We start from the raw sequence: 12,063 nt of genomic DNA, 5'->3' as shown, positions 1-12,063 counted from the left end.
GCTGGAAAAGGGAGAATTTTAGAAATCCCTGCTAGTTATATTTCACACTCCTGTATTTTCTATCTACCTGAGTTCTAGATCGATAGTATTTTGCAGGAAATATTTTTAAACTTGTCTCTTGAACCAGGACAAACATACGCGTAGCTACTAAGCTTTGCAGCTCTTCTCGTTATGTTATCCATCATCTTCAATCTCTCGCTCTTTATTTAATATGCTCCTTAATAATTGGAGTTATCTCATTTATCTTTTCTTGGTTAAGCAGCCCTGTTATAATCAGATGCAATATTATGCTTTCAGAATCTGGGTGAAGCTAGAATTTGATTCCATGTTATTCTGTGCATAAGGCAATAGTGACTAATTGAGATGCTGAGACTCACAGACTAGTGTAACAGTAAGAAGAATGAGGCATTGACATCTTGTAAAATGATTCATTATAATAACTTCATGTTGACAGTTGATTTTTTTTTTTTTTTTTTTTTTTTTTTAAAAACAATTAAACCAGAGAGGGCTTGGAACTTGCTGGCTCTTTCAGAACCGAGCTGGCTCTGAAGCTGCTACAATGCTTAAGGCTAACAGATGCACCACATTTTTACGGACTTCCTTCACTGGAGAGAACATTACGAGGAATGGTTCATGTTACTGCACTTCCAGACTGGAGTACCTATTCTGCTGCAGTTGAACCTGTCACAATTTGTAAGAAATATTTAACAGGTCTTCTTGAGGTAAGTAGCTTATGTTATAACTTAGCTTTTGGTTTGAGTGCTTGTAAAGAACTGTGTAACCAATGACATTATAATTTTTAGGATGTACTTTTACTGAATATCATCATTAGGAATAGGTGTGGGAAAGATGCTTTTTTCTGCTAAGTAAATAGCAAAAGTATGGAGACTAGATTGAGCGATGTGTATCTGTACTTGTGAAGATTCGTTGTATTGTGTGTGCCTTCATCCGCTGTTTAAGAGGTAATACAAAGTGACTGTAGTTTAAGCAAGATGAAAAATAGATGTGGTTTTTTTAATAACTGAAATGTTAGGAGGAAAAATCCAAGATATTCTCCCACAGGCAAAATCCATGTGTGAAAGGTGGTCTGGGGGAACAGTAATGTGTTAGGCAGGTTATTAACACAGAGAAAGCAGAAAAGAGGTAATTCAAGATGCTACAGTTGTTGGGAAGCCAAAATTTCGTTCTTGTTTTCAGTGTTCTTATTTGTTTGCTAAGTCCATGGATATGATAGACAACTAGTTTTTGCTCCTAAAATTACATCTTTTGAAAACTCCAGTTGTCTTAAAACTGTAGGAAAAGCATAGATCTGGCTTTCTGATTGTTTTACCGGTATTGAGTAAGGTAGGTACATTTAGAAGTTTTCTTTTTAGATTCAAACACTAAAATCTATTTGTTGCATTGGTTGAAAAAGTTTTAAAGTAGTTTTAATTCATTTGTGATTCTGAATGTTATGAATAGCAACCAGATAAGTGTCCGGAAAGTTTGTATACAGATGATAATCATGTTTGTGATAAAAAAAAGATGTTGTGTTTTAGGGGGAAGTCTTAACTTGCCAAGATTTCTTGAGTAGAAATACATATTTTTAGAGCTATTTGATTAGATGAGTTCTGTGGTTTGAAGTCTAGACTAAAAATGGCACCAAGGTTATAGATGTTGTCATGCAAAAGAAAGATTATTACTGGACAAAATCATAATAAATATTATGGAATGAAATCAACTAGTAATGCATAAGCTGTATGTGCAGAAGAATTACACAGTTTTACTTGGCCTAAATACGAAAGTAAATGCAGGTTTCTTTTTGGGGGGCGGGGAGAAAGTGGGCTTGAAAGAATTCCTGTAGAGTGGGACACTGAAAGAAAGAACAGCAGCAAAAATGGAGAGGTTTAAATCGCCATACTTTGGGGAGAAAAACACATCTAGAAGCGTAAGTCTTAAGATTATAGTTTTTTTAAAAATGAGCATGTTTTGTTGAAAGCAGCATGCTTTTTATTTTAGCATGTATGGTTAGATATTTGGTCAGAGAGTTTATTTTACATTATGATCCAGTGACCTTTATTGCTGTTCATTAGAATTTGATATAGAAAGGTGATACATTTATTGCAATTCAAATCACAATAAAAGATATAAATGACCCTTTTTCTTGAACACAGAATTTTGAAAATAAACTATATTTTTAATTCCAAAAATAGCATAAAAAACTTGGTACAATAAATGGACTGATTCCATCAAAACCAAACTTTCAGGTTTCTATTCAATGTTGTGCTTGTTATTAAGCTCAACTGCATTCTTTATTTGAAGAAGCAAATACAAAACACTGATCTTCAGAAGTTTAACCATATAGGAAACCATATCATGGCCAAATGACTCATAAATAAATAAATTCTTAAAATTCAGCTAAAAATGTGTCATGAGTTTAAATTATAATTTAGTAGTGTGTAAGACAGTTTGTACTCTACCTGTATACTGCTTACAGTAAAGCTACCATGAATTTGTACCCCCACTCCTAGGTCATCTCATCGTTTTATGTTGAATGGGGAGGAAACGCTATGTCCTTCATGGGAAAAGGTGTTACGAAAAGCACAGTTCTTTGCTTGCTTCACTTATCTCATGAAATGATGTCTCAAGCCAAGGATACGGTGAGTGCATTGCAGTTGTCCTTACGTTGTCATTTGTGAGGGCTATGCACAGATATATTTTAACTGCTAAAGTTAAATGACAGATTTTTGTATGTGGTGGGGGAAGATGTCTTATATGGCAACAGATAATAAAAAAAATAATCTGGTAATCTCATTTGGTATATAATGTTAGATAAATGAATAGGATAGAGTATAGTATACAAGAAAGCTAAAGATTCAGTTCTAGCGTTACTGAAATTATTCTGCAAATAATTATGTAGATTTAGAAAGGCCTTCTTTCAGAATAAGGTATAGTTTTCTTTTTATAAAAAATGAGAAATCAGGATTGTATGTAGGATTAATAAATTTAAGGATTTTAACATCATTATTTCTTCAGCCTTGTACAGATAACAGGTTTTCTAACATATGTTTACACATACGTCTGTGTATTCTTTCACTTGTGTGTGTATATAGGGGAGAGCTATGGATGTCATCTATCTGGACTTCTGTAAGGCCTTTGACATGGTGCCCCACAACATCCTTCTCTCTAAATTGGAGAGATATGGATTTGATGGGTGGACTGTCCGGTGGGTGAGGAATTGGTTGGATCGTCACATCCAGAGGGTAGTGGCCAATGGCTCAATGTCCAGATGGAGATCGGTGACAAGTGGTGTCCCACAGGGGTCCATATTGGGACGGGTCCTGTTTAATATCTTCATCAATGACATAGACAGTGGGATTGAGAGCACCCTCAGCAAGTTTGCAGATGACACCAAGCTGAGTGGTGTGGTCAACACGCCAGAGGGACAGGATGCCATCCAGAGGGACCTGGACAAGCTGGAGAAGTGGGCCCATGTGAACCTCATGAGGTTTACCAAGGCCAAGTGCAAGGTCCTGCACCTGGGTCGGGGCAACCCCTGGCATCAATACAGGCTGGGGGATGAAGGGATTGATAGCAGCCCTGCCGAGAAGGACCTGGGGGTACTGGTGGATGAAAAGCTGGACAGGACCTGATAATGTGCTCATTTGGCCCAGAAGGCCAAGCGTCTCCTGGGCTGCATCCAAAGAAGCGTGGCCAGCAGGTCGAGGGAGGTGATTCTGCCCCTCTGCTCTGCTCTGGGGAGACCCCACGTGGAGTACTGCTTCCAGCTCTGGAGCCCTCAGCATAAGAAAGACATGGACCTGTTGGAGTGAGTCCAGAGGAGGGCCACAAAAACAATCAGGGCTGGAAGACCTCTCCTATGAAGAAAGTCTGAGAGAGTTGGGGTTGTTCAGCCTAGAGAAGAGAAGGCTTTGGGGAGACCTTATTGTGGTCTTTCAGTACTTCAAGGGGGCTTATAAGAAAGATGGCGGCAAACTTTTTAGCAGGGCCTGTTGTGATAGGACAAGGGGGAACGGTTTTAAACTAAAGGGGGGTAGATTCAGACTAGATATAAGGAAGGAATTGTTTACGCCGAGGGTGGTGAAACACTGGCACAGGTTGCCCAGAGAGGTGGTGGATGCCCCATCCCTGGAACCATTGAAGGTCAGGTTGGACGGGGCTCTGAGCAACCTGATGTAATTGAAGATGTCCCTGCCCACGGCAAGGGTGTTGGACTAGATGACCTTTAGAGGTCCCTTCCAACCCAAACTATTCTATGATACTACTATATATATATATGTGTGTGTATATACGTATACATGAAAGAACATATACATACGTGAAAGAATGATTGGCCCCTCACTACAAGAAGGACGTTGAGGTGCTGGAGCGTGTCCAGAGAAGGGCAACGAGGCTGGTGAGGGGTCTGGAGAACAAGTCTTATGAGGAGCGGCTGAGGGAACTGGGACTGTTCAGCCTGGAGAAAAGGAGGCTGAGGGGAGACCTCATCGCTCTCTACAACTACCTGAAAGGAGGTTGTAGCGAGGTGGGTGTTGGTCTTTTCTCCGAAGTAACAAGCGATAGGACGAGAGGAAATGGCCTCAAGTTGCGGCAGGGGAGGTTTAGATTGGATGTAAGGAAAAATTTCTTTACTGAAAGAGTGGTGAAACATTGGAATAGGCTGCCCAGGGAAGTGGTGGAGTTCCCATCCCTGGAGGTTTTTAAAAGACGTGTAGATGAGGCGCTTAGGGACATGGTTTAGTGGGCCTGGTGGTGTTGGGTTGACGGTTGGACTCGATGATCTTAGAGGTCTTTTCCAACCTCAATGATTCTATGATTCTATGATTCTATGATTCTATGATTGTCTAACTTGTAAAAGGAGCTATCATTACTTATTAGCAAAATTCATATCTGTGCTATGTGTCCATGTGCATATGTTGAGAGTTAAATTTTTGAGAGTTTAGAAAGGGTCTTCATCCTGAAGCAGTTAAAGTAAATTCAACAATTTAGTGTAATCATTTTGGAGAATTAAAATCCACTTTTGTTAGTATCTGTGATAGCCACAAGTGAAAACCTTTCAATATGATCAAGTACACGTGTAACTAGAAATAGCAGTATACCTGCTTTCCTAAATTCCAGATATCTGTTTTTTCAGTTCTGTACTTCTTCAAGATACTAAGTGCTGACAAAGTCTATTGAAATTACAGGGAGGCAGAGTATTAAGTACACTGCAGGAAGACTGTAGCCTCCAAAGAATTAGATCATAAATGCGTGGATGAAGGAGTGGGCTTGAACTGATTAATTTTTTTTTTTTTAATATCAGTCTTGTAGAATAATAGGTATAGTAGCATATGATAGGTGGCATTTTTTTGTGGCTATAAATCATAATCTGTGTGTACAACAGTGTTACTCTCTAGACTGTACTAATAACTTATATTCTCAAAGAAATTTTAAATCCTGGCCGTTGTTTACAATCATGTGATTTAGTGTCAAATCTTAGGGGAAGAGAAGCACAAAATTAGCCTTCTTCCTCTGTGCAAGCAGTGTTAAACAAGAGGTATATGCTGGATAACTGCTATTAAAAAAAAAAATTAATACTAACTTAAAATGTACAGTCTAATGACTTGAAATTAAAACTGAAGGAAATTATTTTTTTGCTCATTAGCAGTATTTTGAACCATTATTGTTCTTTATTATTAAAAGAACCACCTTGTTAAGTCAGACATAAGATCCTTTATCTCGTACTGATGGACAGAAGTTACTTACAGATGTTTGTAGGAGTACATGAGAAATAGACCATATACTTAAGGTCTATACATGAGAATTGCTGCAATGTTTTGTTTGTTTGTTATGGTATCATTTCACTGGTTGTGCTTTGCTGACCTATGCTTTGTATTTCATTTCGTATTTTAATGCTCTCCCTCCCCAAATTCAAAGATTGTAAAATACTGTGCTTTTTGTAATTAATATTGTGTGTATTGAGAAAATCCATGCAAAATACGCTGCTCCAAATGAAACATCAGTCATCTACTGTGTAAAAATATACAGGACTGAGATGGTCAGAAGATACATACATAAAATTCTAAGTGTCGTGATTCATTATGAACTTAATGCATTGTTTGTGCAGTGCCATGGTTAAACAGGGCATTTTGCAGGTATGCTGTTTTTTGTTTGGTTGGTTTTTTTTAACCTGAGCTAAAGAAATTAGTTTGCAAAGTCAAATATGATTTCTCTGCATGACTTTAGTTAATCACATGGCAGGTGCATGAAGTAAAAGAATGAATTAGGATCAAAGAAATAATTTCATGTTCTTATTTGGTAGTTTTCTGCACACATATAAGAGAGAAAGACAGATATTAATAATCAAAAATAAAAAATATAAGGATTAAATTTTGAATGTAAATAACTATCCCAGTATTTCAAGTAAAATATTTAATCTCTCGTTAGCACTGCTGTCCTAATTCTATGAAGAAGATGACACAAATTTACTTTTATTCATTAGGTGAAGTCAGCAGGTTGAAAACATGTTTATAGAGGCAGAATCAAAATCTTTTTCCTGGAATATTACTGTTGTGTGCATTTAAAGTGTTTTAGTATGTAATTGGTAGCTCAGGCTGTTGGTAGGCTGACATGGCATTGAAAGATATATAAAATAATTTCTTAATTTATTTTCTGTTTTCTAATCAGGACTGGATATCTCTTTGGTCTTTGCCTTATGGTAACAGCGAAGAACAAGTTCTTTCTCAGCTAGGTCTGGCGTGGCTGGTTCCTTTATGGGTAGATCGAGACCCTGAGGTTAGTTAATGCAATGTTAAGTTGATATCTTATTTTGACCCTTAAGTATTTGCAAAATTTTTGTTTCATTAATTTATTTAATATTGAAACTACTGTTTTGTGTTATTTAAAATGTTACTGACTATATCCTAAATAACAGTAACAATAAAGTAGGGAGAATGTTTCCATATAAACATCTTTGGCGAAATCCTTCCCTACATCATCTGTCTTCTATGCTTTCATTAGTCACTCATAATCATGATTCATAGGCAGTTTTCATTGACGTTGCTGTTACTTAGCTGCAAAGCAGAAACATTTACATGAACTACAGATTTAGAGCAAATATATTTGATGCAAATCTTGTAATCATATGAGTTTGCTAAATGGAACTATTTTTAAATGGTAAAATGTGAAGAATATTGAAAGCCATCTTAGTATTTTTAAGTATTCAAAAATCTGTTTTATTAATTCTGTCATTTTTATGTACACATAGTTGTGATTATGAGTGTAGGGCCAGAGAAATATAGGAAAAGAGGTTGTTACCTTTTAAATTATTCCCTTAAGCTCCAGATTCAGTTGATACAACTTAATAATTTAAAAAATATGTTGCTAATTACTGTAAGAAATATAACTTTGTGTTGTGCTTATATGCACTAGGTCAGATTTACAGCACTTGGAATAGGATCTGCTCTTACGTCTCTTGAAATAGGATGTATTGCTTTAGCAGAAAGTTGCCAGAACATTTCAGGAGGGCTGTGGGGAACAGTGATAAACATCCTTCTGGACCAATCTGAATGTAGCATGGTACGCAGGGAGGTATGTTTCTTGTGTCCTTCTGCTGTCTTAGATTGTCAAGTTTTTTTTTCATTAAGGAGAAAAGATGATTTTTTTTTTTTTTTTAAATTCTATATATCTATTTTCTGATGCTCCACAACACCTACTGCTTTGTAAGTTAAATACTGCCTAATTAAATAAATGTTTAGCTGCTTATTTAGAATTACTCAAGAAGCAACAATTACAGATGACTAATTTAAAAGCAGAAATGATCTAAACAATACAAGTGAATGCATAAAAACTCCTAAGGCTTACTCAGGCAGACAAATAGGTTGCTAAAGCATAATAAATTAGCCCAGATTTTAATGGCTGTTTTGTTCCATTTATGAACACTTTGGCATAAACACGTCACCTGATCGGTAGTAAATATATCTTCATTGCAGACGTGAGGTAATCTCATTTGCCTAGGCACTAAGGTTTATTTGTGAGAACTGAAAGTTTGTACTCTGGTAGAACAGCACATAGAGCTATATAATACTATATTTAAACTGCGTACATGTTTTTTGCACCTTTCTATCAACTGTAGTTTTAAGAGTTTTTTTTTGTTTTCCAATGACTAAGAAATAACAACTGTGACAAATAGTGGGTTAGTTTCTTCCCAGCTCTGTTGCTCAACTAATTACATATTCCGAAGTAATATTTTGAATTTATTTGTGCAAAATGCTTTTGAAAATTCATGCTTCACTGTTTTATTTAACTTCAAAATCACTTTAGTAGTCTCGTAAGAGTCAAATTAATGACAAAAGATTAACAAAATATGAAAAAAGCCGTTTCAATCCACCCACATATACATGTGGAATGTTTGTAATATAAGTTAGAAAAACACACATGCCATGTGTTTAGAAAGGAAAATATTTGCAACATATGTGTCTGTGTGTCCCAATGTGTCCCCCATATTGTCCCAATTATTTTATAAGAATTAAAAAAAAATACATGAGGAGAATAGAGTGAAACGTCATAAACAGTTATCCAGGTTTTTCTGCTTACGTTTTTTTTCCAGCGCTTCTTGTTATGTAATGCTCCTTCAACAGGATTGACTGTATTGGAACAGTGATGAAAGTATTTTATAAAAAAAAATAAATTTGTTTCCTAGTGATTTCTATTCTATCTCTTCCTTGTCTTTTTTCTTCCCAGCCTCCTCTTGTGCCACGCCCTAATGATGTCTGTCGTAGGTGAAGTTTGAGGGGGTGTAGGTTATATCATTCTAATTTTTTTTTTTTCCAATGTGAACATGAAAATTCTTTGTGTTTTGACATATGTCTAAAGCAATGGAATAATATGTAGACTGTGCTGTTCAATCTGATGTGGTTTTTTTGAACTGTGATGGCTAGATGACAATATTGATGCTTTCATTTCTTTCAGGCTGCTTTTATTCTACAAAATCTCCTTGTGATTCCAATTCCTACGGAAGAGGTGAAAGATTGTATTTGGCAAGTGAGTGACTATTACATTTGATGAGAAAGATCATAGTGTCACAGAGAGACATTATTTGATATAAAAACTTATGTCAGTATCCCTATAAAATATAACCTTAAAAAATTACATGTCTAAGGTGGCATTTTGGAAAGAGAAATATATGAATAGACAAATTTCTTTCAAAGTTCCAGCAAGCTCAAGAAAAAAAACAAAGTTAGTTTGTATATATTTTGCATTTAATGAGTATAGTATCTTTGGGCTCCTAGGAAACTTGCTTGCTTACATTAGTATCATTAACATTAGTATCATTAACATTTTAGGATAGAAATTGGTCATTTATTTTACCCACACTTGGAATACAATATGATTTGAGGTGTATGAGGAAGAAGAAATTCTGAGAATGTGACGTTTATAAAATGTTTTTAAATAAATACGTAAGTAATGGGAAACAACTTTTTCCAAAGAAAGATGAAGCAGCTTGTTGCTTAAGTCAATTAAAATGTTTCTTAAAAACATATCCCCTTGCTCAAAGCAGGGTGAACTAGAGCAGGTTGCTCGGGACTGTGTCCAGTTGGGTTTTGAGTATCTCCAAGGATGGAGACTCCACAACCTCTCTGGGCAACTTGTTCTAATGTTTGACTGCCCTCACAGGGAAAAAGTTCTTTCTTAAGTTTAAATAGAATTTCCTGGATTGAAACTTTTGCTCATTGCCTCTTGTCCTGTCACTGGATACCAATGAGAAGAGTCCGTTTCCCTTTCCTTTCTCTCGTCAGATATTTATACAAACTGGTAAGATCCCCTGGAGACTTTTCCAGTTCTGATCTTGAGTCAGTCATCTCATGTTACCTTTGGCAAACGTGGTTCATTTTACATAAAGATCTTTGGATCTTAGTTCCCCATTTTTCACTTTTTGCTGCCTTGATACCTGTTCTTTCTGTCCGTCTTGCTCCTTCCAGTGTATGAGATTGTACCTATATAACAGTGGTACAGGGTATGTTCTTTTTGAAGAAATTTGCAGATGCAACCATATCCTGTTTTATCTGTTCCTTTCTGCAAAAGATCAAGTTAGTGCTGAAAATAATGCTCCTATTTTACTAGGATAAGTTGTCTATGATTCAGCTGCACCCAAACAATTATTCTGTTTCTTGCAGAGCTGCATTTTATAGTATGTCTTATCTTTCCTTTACATCTGATCATAAAGGAAGATGTTCAAGTAATCTTAAGAATCTGGTCCTTGTTTCAGTAATCTTGCTTATTACTTACTTTTTATATTGATAAAATATAATTCTTTCAATTCATAATAGCAGGAGATTTACAAGGGGCAGCCATTGTAACTTGATATAAACTCTATTAAAAATTGCTTTTCAGTCTTTTTAAACATTTCAACGACTACGGTGAGGTGACAAAAATTGAATCCAGTTGCAAAATTCTGGATGAATTCCAGTGCAATTAGTAGAAGCTTTGAGTCAATGTGATTCTTATTAAGAAGTGCAATTTAATGGAAATTGCTCATCACTTAATAAGTGTTCGTGCTGAAAGATATTATCAAACAACACTTTATGGTAACTGGTAAATTAAAACTGTTGAAAATACAAACAACAGTTGTTAAAATTGTAAGATACCACCAGGACCAAATTCTATATTTCAGTTACATTTTTTCCCTTGCACTGAATAAGACAGTTTGTCTGTTGACCTTAATGCAGGCAAGTTTAAAGGAGAGCTCTAAGTGGATCTGGGTGAATAGTAGGAATAATGTACCATAGCCAAAGTAGAACAATATCATTTTATCCCTTAGGCAAATAGGGCTGGAGAAGGAAAGGCTGTTAATAGAGTTTGTAGGCCAGTATCTTCACGAGAACGTTTATAGTGTTGCTGTTATCTAGTTGATCTGCTTAGGAAAATTTTTGCCATGAGTAAAGTCAACCAGTGTAAAGTATTCTAGGACTGCAACATAGTGTTGTATGAAGATTGCTGAAGTCAGAGCACTTTATGAATGCAATTGATGAGTAACTCTTTTAGGGCCCCTGTTGTACAATAAAGTGTCTGGCATAGCTTTTTCAACCGGCAAAGACAGTTCTGGGTAGTAAAATTTTGACTAAATTTAATAAAATTTCCAAAGTATGCATTTGTCATAGTTAATACAGTCTAAGTATGTTGTTGACAGTGTACGAGTACAGTTTTATAATTCATCGTAAACAGTTTACATGAAATACTACATTCTTCTTCAAACTGTTTGTCATATTTGATTCTCCATTAATTGGCATAAAAGGCAAATAGTGAAAATAGTCTGTTTATGTATTATAGAAACCAAGAAGAATGAGCAGTAGCCATCCAAAACTTTTGTTATAACTTACCCTGTAACACAAAATAGTTTTACTGCTTCTACTTGATCTGTTTTTTGTTTCGTTTTGTTTTCTTGGAACATAAGCTTGTATTCAGTGTCAATAGAGGAGTTGGGAGAGATCTAGAGCCTCTTGGGGACAAATAGTGTTTTTCAAATTACTTATTTGCAGTTGATCTATCTCTGCTCTTTCCTGACTGCCAAAGAAAGTTTCTAATTAGCACTGACAAATTTTCTTTCCGTAATTTTAACTAGTTTCTTTTTGAAGTACTGCAAGATGCTTCCTAAAACTGCCTTGCAGAAAGTAATTGGTTTGGATTTTTCTCAATCTGGGTTCTTTTGCCAATTAAAACTTATAATTTTTATGGTCACTCTAAAACAGGTTATGTTGTAGCTTAATAAAACTTCTTGTTTTCTTCTGTTACCGTAGAAAACACTGGAGAAATACTGTAACAAAGGCAGTTAAATCAAACTGTTTATTTCAAATAAAGACTATGAAGTCTTTCTTTTCAGGTGGAAATCCACTTCTCTGGAAAGTTTTCCCTGAAGTCAGTATTTAAAAAGAAATGACTGAAAACCATTCTTCAGAGAGAATTTCTTTCTTTTTATGTCTTGTTTTCTAAATAAATCTTTTATTGTAGTAGATTGAGATGGATAGATGTAGTATAATGGCAGTTTACTTTAGAACAGGATGACCTTTTCAGGATACTCTTATCTTA

General features: G+C 35.6%; 1 protein-coding gene across 3 annotated transcripts in view; it reads left to right on the top strand.

Annotated features, from left to right (window-relative positions):
* The window catches only part of RTTN (rotatin), a 92,663-nt gene that overhangs the window by 44,849 nt on the left and 35,751 nt on the right, over positions 1-12,063 (top strand). For all 3 annotated transcript variants that reach the window (XM_076330062.1, XM_076330064.1, XM_076330061.1), the window contains exons 28-32: positions 503-722; positions 2,511-2,639; positions 6,667-6,774; positions 7,411-7,569; positions 8,950-9,021. In XM_076330062.1, coding sequence (XP_076186177.1) covers positions 503-722; positions 2,511-2,639; positions 6,667-6,774; positions 7,411-7,569; positions 8,950-9,021 — 688 coding nt within the window. The remainder of the gene's footprint in view (positions 1-502; positions 723-2,510; positions 2,640-6,666; positions 6,775-7,410; positions 7,570-8,949; positions 9,022-12,063) is intronic.

The sequence above is a fragment of the Aptenodytes patagonicus genome, chromosome 2, assembly GCF_965638725.1.
Source record: "Aptenodytes patagonicus chromosome 2, bAptPat1.pri.cur, whole genome shotgun sequence".
Classification (NCBI taxonomy): Eukaryota; Metazoa; Chordata; class Aves; order Sphenisciformes; family Spheniscidae; genus Aptenodytes; species Aptenodytes patagonicus.
The sequence above is the reverse complement of the archived record's forward strand: the minus strand, read 5'-3'. Positions and strand labels throughout refer to the sequence as shown.